General features: G+C 41.0%; 1 protein-coding gene across 4 annotated transcripts; it reads right to left on the reverse strand.

The window, feature by feature from the left end:
• Positions 1-7,333: 7,333 nt before the first annotated feature.
• Positions 7,334-22,026, reverse strand: LOC310955489 (tRNA selenocysteine 1-associated protein 1-like). Of its 4 annotated transcripts, none has more exons than XM_083925310.1 (9): positions 21,895-22,026; positions 19,128-19,225; positions 18,951-19,050; positions 18,816-18,865; positions 18,567-18,698; positions 16,800-16,916; positions 16,450-16,672; positions 16,327-16,360; positions 7,334-10,627 (listed from the first exon to the last, which is right to left on the reverse strand). In XM_083925310.1, the coding sequence occupies exons 1-9, from the start codon at positions 21,916-21,918 to the stop codon at positions 10,467-10,469; spliced, it is 939 nt and encodes a 312-aa protein (XP_083781436.1). In that variant the 5' UTR covers positions 21,919-22,026; the 3' UTR covers positions 7,334-10,466. The 4 variants fall into 4 exon arrangements, with proteins under 4 accessions (XP_083781436.1, XP_083781435.1, XP_083781434.1 ...); XM_083925309.1 differs by having other exon boundaries at positions 18,816-18,880; XM_083925308.1 differs by having other exon boundaries at positions 18,951-19,065.
• Between the last annotated feature and the right edge of the window lie 980 nt (positions 22,027-23,006).

A 23,006-nucleotide genomic window follows, 5' to 3' on the forward strand; every position in this document is an offset into this window, starting at 1 on the left:
TTAAAAAATTGAGGAGGAGCTTCCTCCCCTGCCCAAGTGGACCAGCCTCCACTGGTGTATGCCTACGCTGTTGTATTTTAACATTGGTCTTAGTGGTGGTACTTGAGAGAGCCTGATATTTTCTGAGGTGGTATGTCATGTATAAAGTTGGAGAACCACTAATATGACGCATTTGACGTTAGGTTGGAGAAAAAAAATAGGTTTTTAGAAACACTGCTCAAAACGGCCACTTTGACCTCCGATGTCGGCCCGTATGTTTTGTAAAACATAAAAAAAATCATGCATTAAAGGTCCATCTAGTGTCTCCAGATCGTAGTCACAACAACAAAAAATAATTCCAGCAGTCGGGTTGCCAGGTTGGTCAGACCCGGCCCAGTAGCTATAGGAGACCAGAGTCTGTGTGAGCCTGTTTGAACCCGTCCCCCACAGCAAATCACACCATAAAAACAAGGTTTAGAGGAGTTTGACTGACAGTTAATGTTAGCAGTTAGCATTAGCCGTTCCAGCTAAGTAAAGATGAAAGTGATGTTAGCGATTAAGGAGAACCGTAGCCATTTGGGCGTGCGTTTTAATGGTGTTTCTCTCCTTTCTATCAGTCCATGGAGTAAATGCTTGGCCTATATTGACTCTGGTTTTTGCCCGTCTCCGCTCACTCAGCTGCTGGGACGCCCCCTTCACTGAGGCTCTGAAGCAGCTGCAGGATTTGGCAAACTCCATTACACCCAGTGCCAGCCTACAGTAGCAGCACCCAACAACAGACAACCCTGGCAACCAGCAATGCCCAACGCTATTGGCTGCTACCATGGAAACACAACGGTTGTCAAACCTGTCAAAATTTGTTTCAAATATTAATTCAGACTAATCAAATTTTTGTTTTTTATGGAAAAGTAATACTTTCATTCTGTTCCCCTCAAAACGCACCGTGGGTGTGTTATTTTTTTTTTAAATATAGCTTTTAATCCAAATTCTACAATTGTACATATTCAACCTTTAAGGTTGCCACTGCAGAGGGTCCCTGGTGAAGAACAGCTTCCAGGACCTCAAACATCTTTCTGAGAGGATTACAAACATGAAAGCACGTGGCAAATATTCCACTGCGCATTATTTCAAATGATGAGTGTGTCATTTATTTGCGTCTGTCCAAAATCCTTTCAGCCCCATCATTTCCACCTGAAAACGCCACTGCAGTGGGCCATTCTTCTGGACTGTTGGAAGGTTGAAGCAGCAGAGGAAGCTGAAGCGGAGAAGCCACAGGTTGTGCTTCATGAGGGAGCAGACCAAGTGTGTGGAGAGAAAGCCGTCGCCTACAACAAGCTTCCAGCAGATGGGTGGAACCATAGCTAGGATCCCGTAACCCGCGATTCTTTTTCGATGGAGCCCGACACAACAGGCTGAAATAATTTCGGTTATCCAAAATCACCATAAAGCCTCTTTCATAGACAGGAATAAGGCGTCTGATCTTTACCGTGACGATGGGCTGCCGTGCCGTGCCGTGCCGTGCCGGACTACCCCCCCAATGTGTGTCTGCTGTACGGAGACTACAAACAGACAGGAATGTGTCTGACTGACCGTGCTGCTGCATTCCTACACGCACGCACACACACGCACGCACACACGCACGCACGCACGCACACACGCACACACACACACACACACACACACACACACACACACACACACACACACACACACAGTCAATAATGAAACTGATTCCATCCAACTGCTGAAGTTCTCTTCCATTCAAACGCAACCACAGAAGCCGGTGACTTTTGGAAACTCGCCTGTATCTCTCGGGTCCTGCTGCAGCTCGTCCATAGTGTGCGGACACATAAGATCCTGATCACTGGGGATGAACAGTCTCCAGGCTGGTAACGGTCAACATCCAGCCTGCGCCGCTATGTCAGGGACTCCTCGGGGCTGTGGGACAGAGAGCTCGCTTCTTGCTGCTCTGCCCCGCTCTGGAGTCTGTCTGCTGCGGACGCTTCACATGGAGCAGCAGCGTCAAGCCCGCAGTACCCCTCCGCTTTCAATGACTTGGGTTTTTCAAAATAAAAGTATTACTGGGGGCCCTAACCCAACAACATGACAACAATGGGGTGTCAAATCCCCATAATTATTCCAAATTGAACAAATGTGTTTTCAGACTTCACATTCTTCACATTTTAGATTCACATCCAAACAGAAATGATTGAAATGGTGGATAAAATAATGTTTGACAAACATACTTCTGACTCCACATCCATCTCTGCTCTGCTCCACTACAACACACATGAACGGGGAGTTTCTTACACAGACGCTGATGATGAGCAGGCTTTAAAAAAGGGCTTCATATTTTCATATTCATCCATATCAGTGAATCATGTATAAAGTAGTCCCATACACTGGGAGAAAGGGAAGAACTGGGGGTGAGTAGACTTGACATGCCTGAGACCCTTAAAATGATGATTTACTACATGACATTTAGCTGGCGCTTTTATCCAAAGCGACTTATATTCACACCCATGCACAGCACATGGAGCAATTTGGGAGTTCGGTGTCTTGACCATACACACTTTGACATATAGGAGCAGAGGAGCCGGGGATTGAAGAGCTGATCTTTGGTATGGGGAACACCCAGTCACCCCCTGAGTCACAGGCACTGATTTTTATTGATATAACATTAAGTAAGCATTGATACGTGCTGGGGAAAAAATCATTTGTTTTGACATGTTGATGTATGGTCCATCCATCATCTTCAACCTCTTGTCCCTATCAGGGTCGTGGGGGGCTGGAGCCAATCCCAGCTGACATCGGGCATGAGGTGGGGTCCACCCTGGACAGGACGCCAGTCTATCACGGGACACATAGAGACAAACAGAGACAGACAACCATCCACACTCACATTCACACCTAAGGGCAATTTAGAGTCATCAATGCACCTAACACCTGCATGTCTTTGGACTGTGGGAGGAAGAACCCAGAGAGAGCCCACACAGACACAGGGAGAACATGCAAACTCCACACAGAAGGGCCCCAGCCAGGATTCGAACCAGGAACCCTCTTGCTATGAGGCAACTTGCTGCTTTTTTACTGTTGATATCAGAATCATATGGAAGGGGGTCCATTGGGATTTGTAATATGTGAAGGTGTAAGAGTAGAGTAGGAGCGGTCTTCTTTTGACGATCAGTCAGTATTATAGGTAGACAGGTGCTCTCACTCTTCAGCGAGAGAAATCTCATTTCCAATACCTAATTAGGTGTTAAAAAAAGATGGGGCGGCCAGTGGCTGAGTGGTTAGAGCAGTCGCCCCATGTAAAGAGGCTGAAGGTCCTAGAGGCAGTGGCCGTGGGTTCGACTCTGGCCTACGGCCCTTTGCTGCATGTCTCCCCCCCTCTCAATCCCAGCAGTCGGGTTGCTGAGTGTGTCAGTGATCAGCCTGCTCCAAGTCAGTGATGAATCATTCAGGGGAACCACTCATTTGGACTGATCAATTCATTTACAACAGTATTTAACATTAGTTACCTAGCTCTCAACTCCAAAGGATTCTTGTTTATGTAGCAACAACAGACAACCCTGGCAACCAGCAACGCCCAACGCTATTGGCTGCTACAGTGGGGACAGAAAGTCATTGTCAAACTTTTTTTTTAAATATTAATTCAGACTAAATATATTTTTATGGAAAAGCATTACTTTCATTCTGTACACCTTAAAACGCCCCATGGGTGTATTTTTTTTTTAGATTATAGCCTTTCATAAAGATTCAGCCAGAGCCTGAGTGAACATGCTCACTGCTGACTGTTCAGCTTCTGAGGATAACACATTGATCATTTCACTCAGGTTTATTAAGTTTGAGTCTTTAATTATATTTTTGCATGTGTGTCTCCTTTTCTTCTTCAATAAGAAATGACTGCAGGCTGACAATGCAAGTGCAAACTTTACAAAGTTTGGGTTACTCTTTGAGATTGATGCAGATTACAGAAAGTACATCAGATTCCCCCAGATCTCATTGTATATTAATTTGGGCTCATGAAGTCTTACTCTCTGTGTTCCCTGCATAATGACAGAAATGTGTATCTGTACAGGCTTTTGAAACATCTGACTCTTTCCACAAAGACAGCTAACCTTCAGTTATCATTTGATTGAATTCAATTGTGTTATTTTGGTAAAAGTAAACCAAATAAACAACTCTATTGTCAGAGCAGTGAATTTCAGAAAAATATGAATATTTCAACATTTGCACTGACTGTGTTAGCTCAACTCTCTTGTTGTTTCTATAGGATATAAGTCCATGGATACAAGTAATACCAAAGGGTCAGGAGAAACAGATATGGCTATTCGTCTCCACCTAGTGGGTGGCAAGTCATGTCACATTTTCAAACTAAACCAGCAGTGATTCAATGTTTATTTCATTTTAAGCAATTTTTTTTTTTATCTGACAGTAAATAATAACATAGGATACATCATGAAGGAACATCAGAAATCCACATATAAACTCCTGCTAAGCATTCATAATTAGATCATGAATAGATTTGTGGGTACATTTAGATCTAAATATGGGGATGTGAAGATTCCCAGGCATACACATATGATTGGAAAATGATAAATAACAAATAACCATTGTGTCAGAAGAGAAGATTTCAACAATGTTTTCTTCTCTAGGATTCAAAAATGAACAGGAAGTGTAGAGGCCACAGCTTTGAATGACTTCAGCACAGCTGCGCCAACAGGACATCACTAGTTTCTCACACTGCCCTGGTTTGATCTTGGTCCATTCTGACTCAGTCTCTTTCACAGTTCACTAACTGTAGTGGGTTTCTCAGACATTACTTTGTTACCAAGGATTTTCCAGAGATTCTCTATGGGGTTTAGATCTGGAGTCTGACACTTCCTCCTCCAAATGTAACTGACTTCTTTACACACTACACACTTCAGTCTTTCCCCAGTCCTACGCCCAACATAATGTTTCCATCAGACCCAAATAAAGTGAACGTCCTCTCATCACTGAAGTCACTCTGGACCAGTTCTCCTCTGTCCACACAACATGCTCCTCAGCAAAAGCAAGTCTAGCCTTTTTATTCTTTTTGCTGATGAGAGGTTTGGTCACTGCAGAGTGGGCTTTCACTCCAAAAAGTCTTAAACAACGAGACACTGTGTGCCGAGACGGATCCTTGTCCTGTTCAGCACTGAACTGGAGACCAACTCCAGTTGCAGTGTTGAACTGATTCCCCATAGAGAGTCTTCTCATAATCCTTTCCACTCGTGCACTTGTTTTACTTGGACGACCGGTCTTTTTGAAGGACTCAAATGAATCAGTGTCCTTGTAAAGTTTCAATCTTCTTGAAATCACAGACTGTGAACGTCCAACCTCTCTCTGATGGCTGAGAGGGTCATCCCTTTGGCCTTCATCTGGACAACCTGCTGTCACAGGGTTTCAGTCTCCTTAGAGCAGCTGCCATCTTACAAAGTAACCAGGAGAGCTGCAGATAAATAGGGTGTGTCCAACAATGAAGTCAACTGTCACCAGGTGCAGATTTACACCAATAACTGGGAGGGATCTGAGAGGGTTTTCTAATTTTGATCACTGTTTTTTTCACATAATAAAGATTTGTGCCTTGGTTATTTAAAAAAAACATGCTCGTACAGCAGTGGTATAGACACAGTGGATATTCTATCAAATAATTTACAATAAAAAATAACAGTATTTCAAAATTAATACTTTGTTCTCTAATTTTGATCTGTGTGTGTGTGTGTGTGTGTGTGTGTGTGTGTGTGTGTGTGTGTGTGTGTGTGTGTGTGTGTGTGTGTGTGTATGAAGCAGCCCTTCATGGTGTGTGATCAGTGAATTTAAATAAATGGTGGATTTAATGGAAAGCAAACATGTTGAAACTTACTTCCAGAAACCTCTTCCCTGCCTGTTTGGCAGTGTTGTCGATTATATGGCAGGGGCATCCATAAATGTTGGGTGCATGTTGATGCTGGGATTTTCCTGAAACATTTTTACTGCAATTGAATTTTTGGCATCAATGTTAACTGGGGCATTGTCAACTGACAGGCCGACACAATTTTCCCGTGGTATGTTGTGCTGTATCAGGTCGATTTTTTAAATATGACATCAGCTGTGGCACAGCTTCATCCACTTGTGTTGCACGTCGAGAAATCTGTGCACAGCCTGGGTGGTATCAAATACCTTACAGTTAAGGGGTTTTTCTTCTATAATCCTGTAAATATATGGTACATAAAGAATTCTGTATGCATGTACTGCATGTGTATTATTTCAGTGTGTGTGTGAAATGAGCATGAGGAAATTGAAACGAGCGATTTAGATGCCAATCGTATACCTGTGGCATTTAAACCACCTGTGACCAGTGTAAAGGGATTATCCCTCATCTCCACCACCAGCTCGTTCCTATAATGTGGTGGAACCGCTTCATTAATGATGCCAGTAGGTTTTTTGCTGTGGGAGAGTCTTTGAAACATTCTCTGGACAAGGAGGGGTGGACGAAATGGTAAGCCACAGCAAACGGAGCATTGTGTTGAACCATTTCTACGGCAACTTTCACCTCAGCTCTCCGTTTCTGCAACAGAAACAAATGAAAAAAGGTAAAGCTATGCTGAATACCAATTTGAATGTTAACAGTAAATTTAGCCCATGTCTACATGTCCATTAAAATCTATGAATTTCAGAAACAAGAAAAATACATTACAGAGCAGTATCCTGCACGTCGTGGATAAATATCTCATATATGCCATAATCATAGAATTGTGTTATTTAGGAAAAATTGTATTCATAAACATTGTAGTCAATCTTTTGGATTGAATGTGTTACCTTGACCTCTTTCACACTCATTTCTGCAGGCACTGGCAGGTAAAACTTTTTGACTGCTGGCTGACTTCAGTGCCTGCTGTTTGGCCTGATGCCCCTTGCCTTCTTTGTGCCTCGTCACATCCCGCACACCTTGACGGGCACAGGAGTTCTCTTGGCGGTAGACAGAGCACCAGCAATAGGAGCTGGTGCTAATTGACCATTTAGAGGTCCATTCATTGTTAAAAGAGCTCTTGTAGGTGGCTGCTCCTGATACTTTGTTCCCCTTTTCTTTTGATGGTCCACCGTCTCTACCACCGTCTCCTCCTCTGACGGGCCTGCCCTCTCGCCGGCTTCTCTGGGCCAGCATCCTCTCACCTGGCCTTTTTAGGGGGCTTTCCTCTCAGGGCCAATAAGAGGATGCTTAATTGCTTTTTACCCGATACTTTGAAATAAATGCAATGAAAAATGCATCCATGGCCAGGTTATAATTAGAAAATATGACTTGATTTCAAAAGTGCAACATATGAAAAACCAACACTTGTTCCCGCACTCACTTGAAGCTTTTTTATTTAGTCATTGGTCTATTGACCTTCATCAGGACCCACTGTTCCCAGCACCACCCCAGAAGAGAACGTGCATGCTGATTAGGCCTTGATTTGAAAAGTGACCATAACATCGACTTTGCAATAGAAGGTTTGTAAAAAAAAATCAATACTCGGAAAATCATCAGTACAAAAATTAGTAACAGATTAGATAGAAATTTACAAAAGTATCGATACTTTTGCCACCAACAGTGCTGCCTCCTCCAGTTGATGCGTAGAGCCAAAACATATTAAGGCTCAGACTAGGTACTAACTTACTGATTTAGGAGTAACTTTTTAAAGTAAGGGGCCTTTCACTCCAAATTTTAGGACTTCTAACTTTTTAAGATGAGTGTAATTCACAAAGCATTTTAGCACTTAAAGTAGCTCCTAAATCTATATTTATGATCTGGGCGACTCTCATCTGTCGGTCAGGAAGATTTTGCTCCAGACGATAAATGTCCTATCCAGACCATACACAGTGCTGCAGTTCATTCACATCCCCATTAAAGTGTTTCTATCATTAATTCACCCTCATCCTGCGATCACACTGCACCAGATGGACCCGATAGAAGCAGCGTGATTACATACAAAGTCAATCTACAGACGCAATTTGAACGTGGGCGGCGTGTTCCTTGCTTTACTTGCGTTACCCGCGACTGGATCGACGCAAAAATCAATCGATATTTGTGTCCAACGCCTCAAACGTCTTCATCATGCGGGTTGTAAACATTGAACTTTTCAGCCGACTTGCTTGACGCTGTGGCACATCAGCCTATCAGAGTTGAGATTGCGGTAAGCTTCATAACATCTGGGGGATCACCAGATCACCACAGATACCATTGTTGCAGTTTTTGACTACATCGGAGGAAACCAGACGGAGCAACGTGCCTTTAGGCATCAAGTCTGCATGAAACACAAAATGAGAAGAAGAAAGCTGTCATTGCAGAGTGAAGACCAAGCCCCCACCACAGAAGCCAAGTGCCAGAGTGTCCACTAGGGGCAGGTTTCACAATAGAGCAGTTTCTCATTGACCCCCATGTTAAACAGGCCGTTTTCACAGCATCATTAAACCTGTTTAAGGCCTGGTGCAAAAAATCATTCTAGTCCGTATGTTTAAGTCATATCTCCATGACAACAATGAGGGGGGTGATTGTTTTGTACAAAGTCAACTCCCGTAAGAGAGGACGATTGGATCAAGTTGAGAGAACGGATCCCGACGGGTAGGCTACGTCCATTTTTTATACAGTCTATGAGTGAAGTGTATCCCGGTCTGATCTACAGGAGAGCCGTGGAGGCAGGTCAGCACCCTCTACAGCTAAAGAGGTTAAATCACTGACGGCCTGATCTCTTTTAAGAGCTACACACTTAATCTGAGAGCTTGTTTCTGTTCTTTGAAGCATTCAGATCCCTGGTTAGCACTAGCATCACTTCCCATTTAGCTCAACAGCAGAGTAGAGCTGCAGGCAGCTACATAACGGCCTCTACGTTCCAAACGGCCAAAATGTTTTCAATAGCTAGCTACGTGCCTGGTGTTCTCTAATTTTGCTCAGTTTTTTTACTAAATAAATGTTTTTGTTAAAGTGCCTTGATTATTTAAAAAACATGCTAGTGCAGCAGTGGATATGCTATCAAATTCTGAACAATAAAAAATAACAGTATTTCAAAATAAATCAGGTATTAATACTTTGTTCTCTAACTTTAATCTCCACTGTGCTTCCAAACGGCACTTTGCTTTGCTTTGTTCATTTTCTACTAAAACTTGCCGGAAGGTCCTCCAGCAGCAGCAGCATCTGTGTTCAGTCAGCTCAGTGTTAATGTGATGAACCAGTGTTGATGTGCTCAGAGAGGCGAGCTGGAGCTTCTGTCTTGTTTTGTCTGCAGTGCTGCTGGGTGATGTTACACGTCAACTGGAGGAGTATTGATACTATTGCAAGTTAGTATCTAATCTGATACTGATTTTTAGTATTGAGTATTTGCCTCACACACTTATTTTGAAACCTTCCAAAGTCTCTCATACAAAAGATAATATTTTAGAGATGCATTCATTCATTTTAGTGTTTCAATGATAAATCCTTATACAAATGTCAATTTGCATGTTTTCTGTTCCATAAGGCAGCAGTAGTTCAGTACATGGAGACTTGGGAACTGGAGGGTCACCAGGTGCCAATTCACCTCCTGGGCACTACCGAGGTGCCCTTGCAGAAGGTAGCGAAACCCCAACTGCTCCGGGTTCCTGTCCATGTGCAGCCGCCTCATTCTGCCATCCCTCCATTAATACACATGTATCGGTCCTCTTTGTGCATAAGCGTGTATTTCAGGCCTGTTTATGTAATGGGTAAAAAAGAATTCGATCTGGGCTTAATAAACTATGTCTTCTTATTCTTACAGATAACAGAACATTTTACTGAACATTTCTTTTGTATTCACAACTTTACTCAAGATTGACTCAATGTACTCTATCATCTTTTATTGTGAAAATGTAAAAGTAATAATTACACTACTGTGTATTACTGGGTGTACGGTCTACAGATCTAAAACGAACTTTGGAAAGTCTTGGTCTTAAACAATTTACTGTTAATAAGCTGCACTTTTGCAGATTTGGGCTAAAGACAACAACTCCAGATATACTTTTAGCCAATCATATCTAACTATTATGTTCCTCACACATCAAGATTTGGCCAAATTGATTATCATTTTGCTATCATAGTATATCTGTTGCTGAAATTGTGCAGATTACTAATATTAGGTATTATTCATATTAAAGCTTGACTGAACGTTTTGGCCTTCGATGACCAAGTATTAAATGATATGTGGATCCAACCTACTACTAATGTATAATATTATATAGATATGTTTTGTTTTGTTCATATTGATGTCAATTTAGTTTTTAAGATGTGATTGTTTCATTTTATGTTGTAAGTAAGTAATAAGTAATCACATTTAAATGTTATTGTTTGGATTCACTGTGTTTTGTGGATCCCTAAATAAATATTGTTGTAGATCCTCTAGCAGAACATATTTCCTTTATGTCCTTAAAAAATATCCATACTGTCAAAATTTCAACAAAGAAAAAAACTCAGGGCGGTAAAGTTCAGCAATTCAGCAGTAAATGGGCTCTGGTAGGCTGGATGTCCCATAGTCCTGTTCTGTAGAGAAGTCTGCTGGCTGCCAGTGGCACTCGGTCAGAGCATCATACAGTTCCTCACTGAGCTCCATGTACTTCCTGTTGGCCTCCACCACATCAAGCTCTGGACTGGGATCTGCAATGAAGGGACAGTTGATTACAAAGTGCTTCACAGACATAAGACCAGATAAAACAATGAAAAATAGTTTTACACATAAAATACATTAACGAGAAAATGTGTACTATATTGTCCTGAATATAAGACAACCCTTAGTTTTTTAAGTATCATTTTAAGAAGAATTATTTAAGTGGATCATAACGTATCGGGTAGAGCTGTGAGTTAGTATCATGTTATCAGGACATACAGTTGTGTTTAAAATAATAGTAGTCCAACATCACTAATCAGATCAATAACTGTTTTTGAAACAGAAATTACAGTTCAACATGGCAAATCATGTACTAGTTGGCATAGTAGAGTAATAGAAAACCAACAGACCCAACACTCATGACATGAATGCTGCAGATTATGTGTAATTGAATCATTAATTAAAGGGGCGTGTTCAAAATAATAGCAGCGTGGAGTTCAATTAGTCAAAACATATAAAGAAGTGCAGAAAATGATCTTATATGCTTTAAAATGGCAACCAAAAGCAAAAAGATTTGTGAAAACATGGAAAACAACCCTTCGAATAGATGGAAGAATAGCCAAAATAGATCAAAGAAGGTCTAAGGTTAGCTTTGAGTACTGTGACAAGATTAGAAGATGCCTATGTGAAGCCAAGCTACAAGATTAGAAGATGCCTATGTGAAGCCAAGCTATCAGCAAGAAGCCCCCACAAAGTCCCATTGTTGAAAAAAATGACACGTGCTGAAGAGGTTACAATTTGCCAAAGAACACACTGACTGGCCTATAGAGATATAGGACAACAGTTTGTGGATCAACGAAAGCAAGATTGTTCTTTTTGGGTTTGGAGGCCGCAGGCAGTCTGTCAGTGATTGAGTTTACTTTAAGCAAAACTTGAATTCCCTCTGGTAAACATTGCTTTTATTGTGAAAGGTAAGAATGGAAGGAGTTGATCTGTATGTGCTGCCTATGTCAAGGCTGAAGAGTAGCATACTTTTCTGTCTGGTACATAGATGTATGTGGTTATTTTTTTTCAAAACTTAATGGTTGAATATGGAGAATAAGCAGAACACCGCCATCTAGTGTCTCAAGATCGTAGTCGCAACAAAAAAAATAAAAATTCCAGCAGTCGGTTGTGTCAAAACAAAATTAAAATATTAAATTCAGGTTAAACATATATTTTTATGGAATAGCAATACTTCATTCTGTACCCGTCAAAACGCCCTGTGGGTGTATTTAAAAAAATATATATAGCTTTTGATAAAGATTCTACATAGATCGATTGGATTCCTAATGTCTTCTTTATCCATTTTGAAAGTTAAAGTTTCTTCCAGTCAGACAAATTGGTTCTATGGTGAGGATGTCCTCTTCCCTTTTCTTAGCTGACTTTTAGCTGTACTCCAGCCTTCCTCAGAGCTGCTGTTGTCTTCGGGGTATGATGTGTTTTATGAAAACGTTGAATTTTATTTTGAAGTTTCCCAGCCCTGTCAGCTGTTCATACCCGGAAGAAAACAGCAGCTCTGAGGAAGGCTGGAGTACAGCCGAAACTGTCAGCTAAAAAAAGGGAAGAATAAAACATTCAGATACATATTTTCAATGCAAAAGTTTCAGTGCCAGAAATTTGATGTCTTTTAAATTTCAAAATCCGATGACAGATTTACTTCCATACATGATTGGTTATAAAAGGAGCATCCCTGAAAGGTTAAATCGTTCACAAGCAAGGATGGAGCGAGGTTCACCACTTTGTGAACAACAGTGTGAGCAAATAGTTGGACAGTTTAAGAACAATGTTTCTCAACGTAGAATTAAAAGAAATTTAGGAACTTAAGGAATGTTCTACAGTCCATAATATCAGAAGATTCAGAGAATCTGGAGAAATCTCTGCACATAAGCAACTAGGCTGAAAACCAACACTGAACTACTGTGACCTTCGACCCCTCAGACAACACTGCATCAAAACTGACATCATTCTGTAAAGGATATGAACACGTGGGTTCAGGAACACTTCAGAAAACCACTGTCAGTTAACACAGTTCATCACTACATCTACAAGTTCAAACTCTACCATGCAAAGAGAAAGTCATATATCAACAACACCCAGACACACCACCAGCTTCTCTGGGACAAGCTCATCTGAGACGGACTGAGGTCCGTGCTGTGGTCTGAGTGTCCACATTTACAGTTGTTTTTGGAAATCATGGACGGCGTGGAGCATCCAGATTGTTATCAGAGCAAAGTCCAAAGCCAGCATCAGTGATGGTATGGGGCTGTGTTAATGCCCATGGCATCATGGGTAACTTTCACATCTGTGAAGGTCCCATTAAAGCTGAAAGGTTCTTACAGGTTTTGGAGCAACATATGATGCCATCCAAGCAACATTCAGGGACGTCCCTGCTTATTTTAGCAAGACAATGACAGGACACATTCTGCACATGTTCCAACAGCGTGGCTTCATAGTAAAAGAGTGCAGGTACTAGACTGCAGTGCAGACCTGCCCCCCATAGAAAACGTGTGGAGCTTTATGAAGCACAAAATATGACAACGGAGACCTGGACTGTTGAGCAACTGAAGAGAAAGAATTCCACAGACAAAGTTCCCAAACACTTGAGTGTTTTGGGTATGAAGCAACAAGATTAGGGATTTCTGCCATTCTTCTCTGCAGATTCTCTCAGGTTCTGTCAGATCTGATGGGGAGTGTCGGTGCACGGCCATTTACAGGTCTCTCTGGAGATGTTCGATTGGGTTCAGGTCTAGGCTCTAGCAGGGCCACTCAATTACATTCACAGAGTTGTCCCTGAGGGTGCACTGACATGTGGCCCAGATGATCTGTGCTGTGCTTTAGCATGACTGTTTTTTCTCTGTTTAGCCTTCCCTCAACCCTGACTATTCCCATATTCCCTGCTGCTGAAAAACTTTCCACAGCCTGATACTGCCAACACCATGCTTCACCGTTGGGATGGTATTGGACAGGTGCCTACTTTCCTTCAGACATGATGCTTAGAAATCTTAAACTATAATCTTGGTTTCATCAGAGGATTTTGTTTCTCACAGTCTGAGAATCCTTAAGGGGCCTTTTCTGTCTCACCACTCTACCATAAAGCCCAGATCAGTGGAGTGTTGTAGTGATGTTTCTCCACACAGGAACTCTGGAGCTCAGCCAGAGTGATCATTGGGTTCTTGGTCATTTTTCTCAACAAGGCTCTTCTCCCTGATTGCTCAGTTTGGCTGTGTGGACAGCTCCAGGACAAGTCTTTGTTTTCCAGACTTTTTCCATTTCAGTATTATGGAGGCCACTGTGCTCTTGGGAACCTTCAATGCAGCAGAATTTTTTGTAGCCTCCCCCAGATCTGTGCCTCAACACAATCCTGTCAATTCCTTCGACCTCATGGTTTGGTTTTTGCTCTGATATGCACTGACAGCTGTGAGACCTTGTGTAAAAAGGTGTGTTCCTTTCCAAATCATGTCCAATCAATGGACATCAATTGAATTTAACACAGATGGACTCCAATCAAGGTGTAGAAACATCTCAAAGATGATCAAGAGAAATGGAAGGTGTCATAATAAAGGACTTATGTCAATGTGATATTTCAGTTTTTCCTTTTTAATACATTTGCAAAATTGTCTAAGCTTCTGTCCTCGCTTTGTCATTATGGGGTATTGAGTGTAGACTGATGAATGAAAAAATTAATTTAAGCAGTTTAAGCATGAGGCTGCAGCGTAAAAAAATGTGAAAAAAGTGAAGGGGTCTGAATACTTTGTATGATGTCTGAGTGGCCATAACAAGGTTGGTGCCGTTTCGGCAATAGGTGGCGCTGTAGCAACATCATCCAACTATACAGGAAGGAATCGAGCCCCCAACACAGAGACTTCCTGGTTCATCCAATAAGGAAATGCCAAAGACTGCACTTCTCTGAGTGTCCAGTAGGAGCAGTTTGCACAGTAGAGGAGTTTCTCATTGACCCCCATGTTAAACAGGCCGTTTTTACAGCATTAAACATTAAACCTACTTAGGGCATTTTAGTCTGTATGTTTAGGTCATATCTCCATGACAACACTGAGGGGGGTGAATATTTTTGGATCGGACTAGTTTTTATCTTATTGGAGGTTAAAGTTTAAAAAAAATTAGGGGTGTTGCCTCTTGAGTGACAGCTAGCCTCTGGCCATCACTTCTCCTCAGAGGCTAGTTGTCAGGATTAGCATTATTAGCATGCTGACTCCGTCATCTTGACCTGGACTGTGGTCATTCGTGTGGTGGTGTTACTGTAAGTGACAAGATGTTTCCTCTTCGATCCACTTTACAAACAGATGGTTTAGGAACACACCCTGTTAACGTTACCTTTGTTATGACAATTACATAGCCGCACTTGCACCATGACCTACAACATAGCCTCCTGTCTATGATACATACACTAGATGCTTATCTGGAGCAGTCGGAGGATTTGGGCCGTGAGGGTCGGTGCTTACAGTGTATGAGCATGGAACTGTGTTGAATAATGCTAATGTGAGCTAATGTGGCTAAGTCTGTAAACGTCACCCAGACGGCCGTATCTCCCTCCCCCCAACGTCCCATCAATGCACTTTTTTGGTCAGAGGAAATGAGGAGACAAAGTCTGACAAGATGGCCGCTCCCAGAGGTGAATATGATTGGATCAAGTTTAGAGAACTAGCTCCGGCCGAGAGGCTACGTCCATTTTTTATAAAGTCTATGGAAGTAATCTCTATCTTTGTATGTGTATATGAATGTATGACTGTCCTGTGACTATACACCCCCACACAAATGTGTTGTTACCCTTCCATTAAAAACTCCAAGTGAGCAAACTACTACAGTGGTCTCAGGTTTGAAGGGTGCCTTCTCCACACTGCATGTTTCAGCTCTTTCCACAGATGTTCAACAGGATTTAAATCTGGGCTCATAGAAGGCCACTTCAGAATAGTCCATTGTTTTTTTCTATATATATATATATATATATATATATATATATATATATATATATATTTATATATATAGTAAATAATAAATATATAGTTATGAATATATAACTATAATTTTCTTTCTAATCTCCACAGGCAACCCTCTCTGGTCCATGTTGAGTGTGGTGCACACCATGATACCAAACAGCACTCTCTCGCACCCTAATTACAGGGCACAGTTTAACATGTCACTATGGTCAAATTATTTTCAATCTTATTTTATCATAATACAAATTATATTCAGTCTTATATTTTATACCAACTAATTTGTCCAGGAGAGTTTCATTTGTTTGATTTTTTGAATAATTCTGTTGAACTACTATTCAAAAGCAATGTCTGATTTGCATTTGTCAATGTTTAATTATTTATTATTACTTTTGTCGGTTTCAAGTTATTTCAGTGATCATTGTGGGTTTTTCCTTTTTTTAATGGAAGGGTACAAACTAATTTGGCTAGGGCTTAATAGGAAATGTTCATCCAATCTACTTCACACTTGGCAGGTGTGCTGCTGAGGACCTAAGGGAGAGCAAGATTGAGTGTGAAGTTGATGTGTGGTTGATGTGTGGTGAAAGCAGCACTAACAGGGACCAAGCAATCAGCTCTGCACTAGTTTATGCAATAAAAACCTCTGATATTAACAATTCACAAACGATATGAAGATGTCACCTTGGGATTAAACTATCAAATCTTCAGTCAATTTTGAAAATAACAGTCATATGCAGTCTTATACCAATACCAACCTTCAAGTCCATCATCCTCCTCAGCTTCACTTTCCTAAAAAGAAAAAACATGTTAGAATGATTCATGTTAACAATGACTAAGTGATGGCTGTCAACACTGGCTGTTTAACAGAGGGAGCTTACCTGTGGTGGGGGATACTGTGTGTAATCATACTGCTGATAGTTGTAGCCATACCCTCCTCCAGTCTGATCGTAGCCCCAGGACGAGTAATACCCTGCAGGATAGGCCTGCTGCTGCTGGTACTGGTTGTACTGGTCATAGCTGTGTCTGTATCCTGGGCTGGACTGCCAAGATCTGGGCTCTGAAGGCTGCTGCTGCTGCTGCTGTTGCTGCCTATTCCTTAAACTCAAGAGGAAGCAAGACACACACTGTTGAATTCCACCAGTCATTTGGCTTCTACTCCTGGCCTATATCAATCAGCTTGCTGAAAAGTAGAGAAGACTTTGAGAAGAACTATTTGAGAAGAACTCACTTGTTAGCAGCCAGGCTCAGTCTCAGGGGTTTACCACCCAGTCCCACAGCGCCCTGACACTCATCTAAAGCCCGCTTCTGCAGACGCTCGTCAGGGAACTGAACAAAGCCACAGCCCCTACAGGGAGACATGCAGGTGTTCAAATTAGCTTCCCTCAGACCAACCTTCTGAGTGCCCATGAAAACAGAACAGCTGACCGGATCTTTATATTGTTATATTACTGTATATTGTATTTGTCTGAACCCACCTAACCTCAATCAAATTATTATAACATGTATGCTCAAACCAAAGTGAACAAATGCACATCAGCATAGTAAGCAGGTACAGTAATGCAGCAATTCTCAAATGATAATTTTATCTTAATAAATCAGTATACCGTACAATCAAAGGAATTTATTTTATCTTAATTATCCATTTATTTTTTATTTGGACAAAGTACCTGGACGTATCTGGAGAATTTTGTGACATCACAAGATCGTGGCTATTATGCAACTTACACCTTTAACACGGAACATTCTGTGTAAAAGAACTCATCACAAAAACAACAGTATTGATGTGTACCTAGCCACACAGAATAGGAAATTTTCATCACAAAAGCAATCTCGGCTGGTGTGAAGTGAAGAGGATTATATAAAATGAGACAAGCTCTTGGAAACCTACATCAGGTATGAAAACAGGTCAGGTGAGAAGGACACGACACGGGGTCTGAGGGCATGCTAACTCTTATGAACAGTTTGAATATTTCATATTTAAAAGCATCAATCTGATGCATTTTGAGAGAAAAATCAAGCAGAATTACAGCACATTATGAATTTATAATTAAGTCTGCATCTATACATGGTCACATTATGCTATATAAGAAATGACACTGACAACTTCTCATGAAATAAGCAACAGCACAACTTTAAAAGCACAATCAGCAGCAGAATGAAAAAACCAAGCCCTTAAAGAGTGAGTCTAATATGGGTTTTGAAAACGTGTTTTGACCAAATGAAATTGGGTGTGATTGGGCAGGGGTTAGAAGGGTCTAATTTTTTTCTTCTTTGCCTGGACCAGTGTCTCCATGGCCTGCTTTCGCAGTTAATTAATTTTTCACCTGAGGCTTGTTAACTTCAGCAAGCTTTAATTCTTCTAGTGATATATCACCTGTAGCTAACGTTAAACCTGTGTCAACAGAGTTGCTGGGTAACTGAGATATACCTGAAATTATTCAAATGATTGAAAAATCACTCACCAAATTCAGTCAGGCAAACTACGTTAGCTATTCAACTTTACAAATCGGCGAGGGGTCTTCTGTTCAGCTTCAGAGTGCTTTGTTCTGCACGAGCAAACTGCTTGTACACTTCACAAACCAAGCAGATTGCAGTATTCCCCGACCTTCCCAGAGAAAATACCAGTGATGCAAGGCCCTTCATGCTAATATTTCCATGCTCTCGTGGTTGTAAAGTCAATGTTTATTTTTTGAAGATTATTTTTTTTTGGCAGTTTTTGCAAGTCTTTACTTAACAGGACAGACAGGGTATGTGGTGAGAGGGGGGAGGGGGGCATGCAGCAAAGGGCTGCAGGTTTGAGTCGAACCTGTTGCTGCTGCATCAAGGACCTTCCGCCTCTTTACACGGGGCGACTGCTCTAACCACTGTGCCACCGGCCGCCCCTTAGAGTGTAGGTCACCCATTTCGGTTTCAAAAAGGCGAATTTCGCGTAAAAGGTGAGTGATTTGCATGCCTGATACATTTTTAACATGTTTTCTCATTATTCAATACTTACTTGGAGTTGCCCATGGTGTCCAGCACCACTTTTCCACCACGACAGGAAGGGTAGCGGTTGTAAAAGAACTCATAAAGCATCCCATCATCCACCTCTGGAGTTAGATCTCCCACAAACAGAGAATACATCTGACTGCAGCAAGAGGAGCAAACCACAAAGACATTTGATGTGTCAATGGAAGGAGTACTCAATGAACACTTTGTCATCAAATAGTCATTTTTGATGTCCTGCTTCTCTCTTCAGACTCACCCACTTTCTTGTTTCCCAAAGGTGGCTCGGTTTAACTTGAATCTTGTGGGCTGTGAAATAGAAACCTTTAAGGCCACCATGCCATCAACTGAGATAAGGACAAAAACAGAACTACTGTATGAACAATTTTCATACCGGACTGGCTCCTGGTAAGGCTTTTCCGTTAATTTTGCGCAGACACCTCTCCGCTGTGGCCTCATCTGTCATCTCCACAAAACAGTAACCCAGGGCACCCCTGGGTGATGACAGCCTGTTTAAAGTCAGAATAGAACCACTCCAAAAGAGACAAGTGCTTGTAGATAGAGTTCTTACCCTGTCATTTTGTTCCGTATGATGCGCACATTAACCACCTGCTCACCCATGGTGGAAAAGGCTCTGGTGATAAACTTCTCATCCATGTAGGTCTCCAGCTACACAGCAGCAGATTATAGGAAAAAAACAAAAAAAAATAGTGGTCACAGTGTTTCTACCAGGTATACAGCATTGGGGGTGGTGGGTTGACAAGAATTAAAGGAATCATGGTTTTCATGTGTTTCCACTGTAGCAGATTGCCTGAATGTTCCTTTGTTAGCGTGCCAGTCGATGTTTAATCAGACAATTTAATGGGTAGGTTCAGAAAATTCAATGGTTAGGTATTAAAGGTCAATCCCCACATGGATAAATTAATCAGTGTTAAAAGGTGTTAAAAATCACCAGACAGAAGGGTCACAATTATACAAGCAATAATCAGAGCCACAATCCAAACTCACATTAAATCAGTGTATTGCACAGTGATCCACACTCTGCATCAGAAAATGTCTTTTAAATAATTGTCCAAAAGGTCCAAATAATGTTCTCCAACAGAAACAGTTCAAAGTTAAATCAAAAATCGCTTATTGGTTTCAAGCACAACTAAATAAAAAGAGAACTTCAGTTTGTTTAATTCTGTTTTAGTTGTTTTTTGTAGGAGTGAATCATCTTCTCAAACTAAATAATAAAGGATCTCTGATAAGTTTCAGTTTCTTTATTATTTAACTTGACTTTCAAGGGGGGCAGGGGGGTGCCATTGGGGGGGGGGGGGGCATGGAAGACGTGAGCACAAGCGCTCAACTCTATTTTTACGCAGTCTATTTTTTTCTCCCTATTAAGCTACAGAGAACTTTTTAAAATATGAGTACAATCTGTTTAAAACGACTAAGATAAAAACCTCATTATACCAGAGGATAGCGTGAGGTAGCAGAACATGATCTAGTCAATTACTTCAGTACCAGTAAATAAAGCTTACACTTCCAAACATGCAGCAGCAACTGCATTGGCACTTGGAAAAACTCAACACGCACACAGTGAAACCGACAGGAACCACAGCTACTAAGAGTCTGTGTAGCAGGTAAAAAAAATCTGCTGCGTCCCACCTAACGTACACTGTGTGTCCATTCCCCATGTATTTTGGCTGTTAGAGAAAACTGATTGGTCGGTAGGCTGCGCCGAAGCAGGTAAGGTGTGCAGCATAAGTTACCATGGTGATATCCCGGTAATAAGTGAAGTACTGTCAGAACCCTAAAAACACAGGGTTAATCCTGAAGTGAGCCCAATTCCTGCTCTGTAGTACAGGACCTGGTTTGATCTCTGTTTGCTAGACAGACATGTGACTCATGGCATTCAGTCCCAAGCCATTTTTTATTGGTCGAGTCCTTATGGGGCCTTCAGTTGGGGTCGTGTTTGTTGTTTACGAGATGAGCCCACTTGAAGCCCCCCAAATCGTATTCACAACCTCATAAGTGGAAATTTGCTGACAGTTCATGGTTTACTGACATTTTCAAAGATTTTGGAGGCCATATATATTTGTTTTTCGATGGATGGCGATGGATATATTGCAATTTTAGCTGTAAAATGTTGTTCTTTGTAACATTATAAAATCTCAGATTAAATGTTGATATTTCCAACAGCCTCAACTTTTCCCCTGTCATTAAGCCTTCTCATTTCTTGCATTAACGTTACTTTTCCGTCTCACTAGCTAAATTGTTAGAGAAGTTTTTTTGGCATCCATTTTGACAGTGACGTTGCCTAGCAACAGCACCGCTAAAATGCCGACCATATAGTGTATGTGACTTCCCATGTCGAGTCCACAAGTTAACAAGTTCCATTTAAAGGCACCATCAGATAATGGAAGTCAAGTTCTAAGTAGTGATATCCGAATGAGGCTTCATGAACCATTGGTTATATTTGTTGACCCCATTAGATGACGTACAAGGTTCAAGTAACGGTAATTCAGTGTATTTTCAACCCTTTGCTGAACAGACAGAGCCATCTAGTGTGCTCTGAAAATAATGATGCTTCATTTGCCCTTCACTAGTCTGAAGTCAAACCCCTGAGCTGCAGTTATCCAGTCTTTATAAAGAGAAAATATATGGTATTGTACCTTTCTAATAATACTATTGGCCAAAATATATCTCTGTCCCCACGTTTGCTAACATCAGCCCTCATGGACACTCGTCATATAAACATTGACAATGTGGGACATTTTTAATAGAGTAAACATAACATTTTAATTGAATACATAAAATGAACACAGGCAAGTCATTAGAGTCATCATGTCTCAAGTCTATAACTTCCAAGTCTTATTTTCTGTTAAGCTGCATGAAAACAGTGACTTGAGTTGCCTCAGATTCCATAAGTCACAGTCTCAAATGAACACCTCCCAGCATGGAAAAAGGAAGAACTCCAGTTAAACAGCCTGTGCTGCAGAGGGCTCATCAGCCAAGCTGCCCTTCACTAACGTTACATCAACCCCGTTGGGGCCTCTCGCTTCATCAGTGCCGTAGAGAGGAGCGGACCCAGCTGAACACGCTGGGCTTTGGATTGAGTGCTACGTGTTGCATCAAGGGTGTGACACAAATACAAAATACTTTGGTCTTTCCACAAGTCGATACAAAGTGTTATTGGTCAAACAAAGCACATTAAAGTTCTGAGAGTTTGGAATTAACGTTACACTCCATTCATACAATTTAGCGTTAGCTAACTTAGCCTAAGGGACTTGTGTTAAGAAAGCTAACATGGGGACCAAATTATTTATCACAGTAAAAAGTAGTAAATAACTCACGTTCCCCATCCATAGCGTGCTCATTCTGATGCAGAGTGTGTGAATATTAATGTCAGTGGAATGATAATTTAACTTGTAAATTGAGCTGAACTTTCAAGGCTGCACATGCTAACTAGCGTCGCAGAGTATTGAAGCAAGGCGAACGGAAAGAGGTCGGGAAACCAAACAGTATCTGCGCCTTTGTAATCTAACACATGCGCAGTAACATCTGGTCTGTAGTTGCCGAGAACAAAAACAGTCATAGAACGAGCATAAGTTTTTGTTTTTGTTATTCTTCATTGCTTTTTTAAAAGTATGTACATTTTAATTGATGTTATCATTTCTAAATTTAGAAATACAATTTGCATTGTGTATAACTCTGGAACATGTAAAAAAAAAAAAAAAGTAATGTAAATATTGAAAAAAAGAACTATCATTAAAAACATGGGGGCGATTGTTTAATTTCACCAATGCCTTCAAATACGTTGTATTTAAAAATAATGGAAATATAATTTAATATATGTAATAACTGTATGTAAATATCGCCAACCATTTGAAAGTTCTGTCTGAGCAGAAAGCATCACTTTATTCTATTGCGCATGCGTCATACCCCGGGACATGTTTTTGGTGTCCCGGCCTCCTTCCATTAGCCTTGTAGTGAACGCCGGAAGGTGCCATGGAAGTTACACAAACATTGCGTCATGACGTCACTCAACAGATATGGCAAGCGTAATAGCCAGAGTGCATGTTTTGCAGATCTCTGTAGTGAAAGTCTTCCTGGTCAAAAAGAACACTTCAGATATCTGAAGTAACATTTTTACCAGTACAAATGACGTCACCTTTGCCCTTCACGTGTATTGGGCTTTTAATTCTACATATTCAAATTACATTACAGATATCTAGAATGAACATTCTGGATATCTGTAATGTCATTCTTACTAGGGAAAACTCCCCCTTCACATATCTACAATCCAATTGGTACTAGTCATAATTTTAATTTCAGATATCCCAAATGAAAAACCATTCCAAACATCCATAATGTAATTAGGACTGTCCAAATAACATTCTGATTAGTAAAAGATTATTTATTGTAATTTTTTTACGGATATGTACAACTGCAATTTCCCTTGTAA

This window comes from Echiichthys vipera (assembly GCF_963691815.1).
Source record: "Echiichthys vipera genome assembly, chromosome: 13".
NCBI lineage: Eukaryota > Metazoa > Chordata > Actinopteri > Perciformes > Trachinidae > Echiichthys > Echiichthys vipera.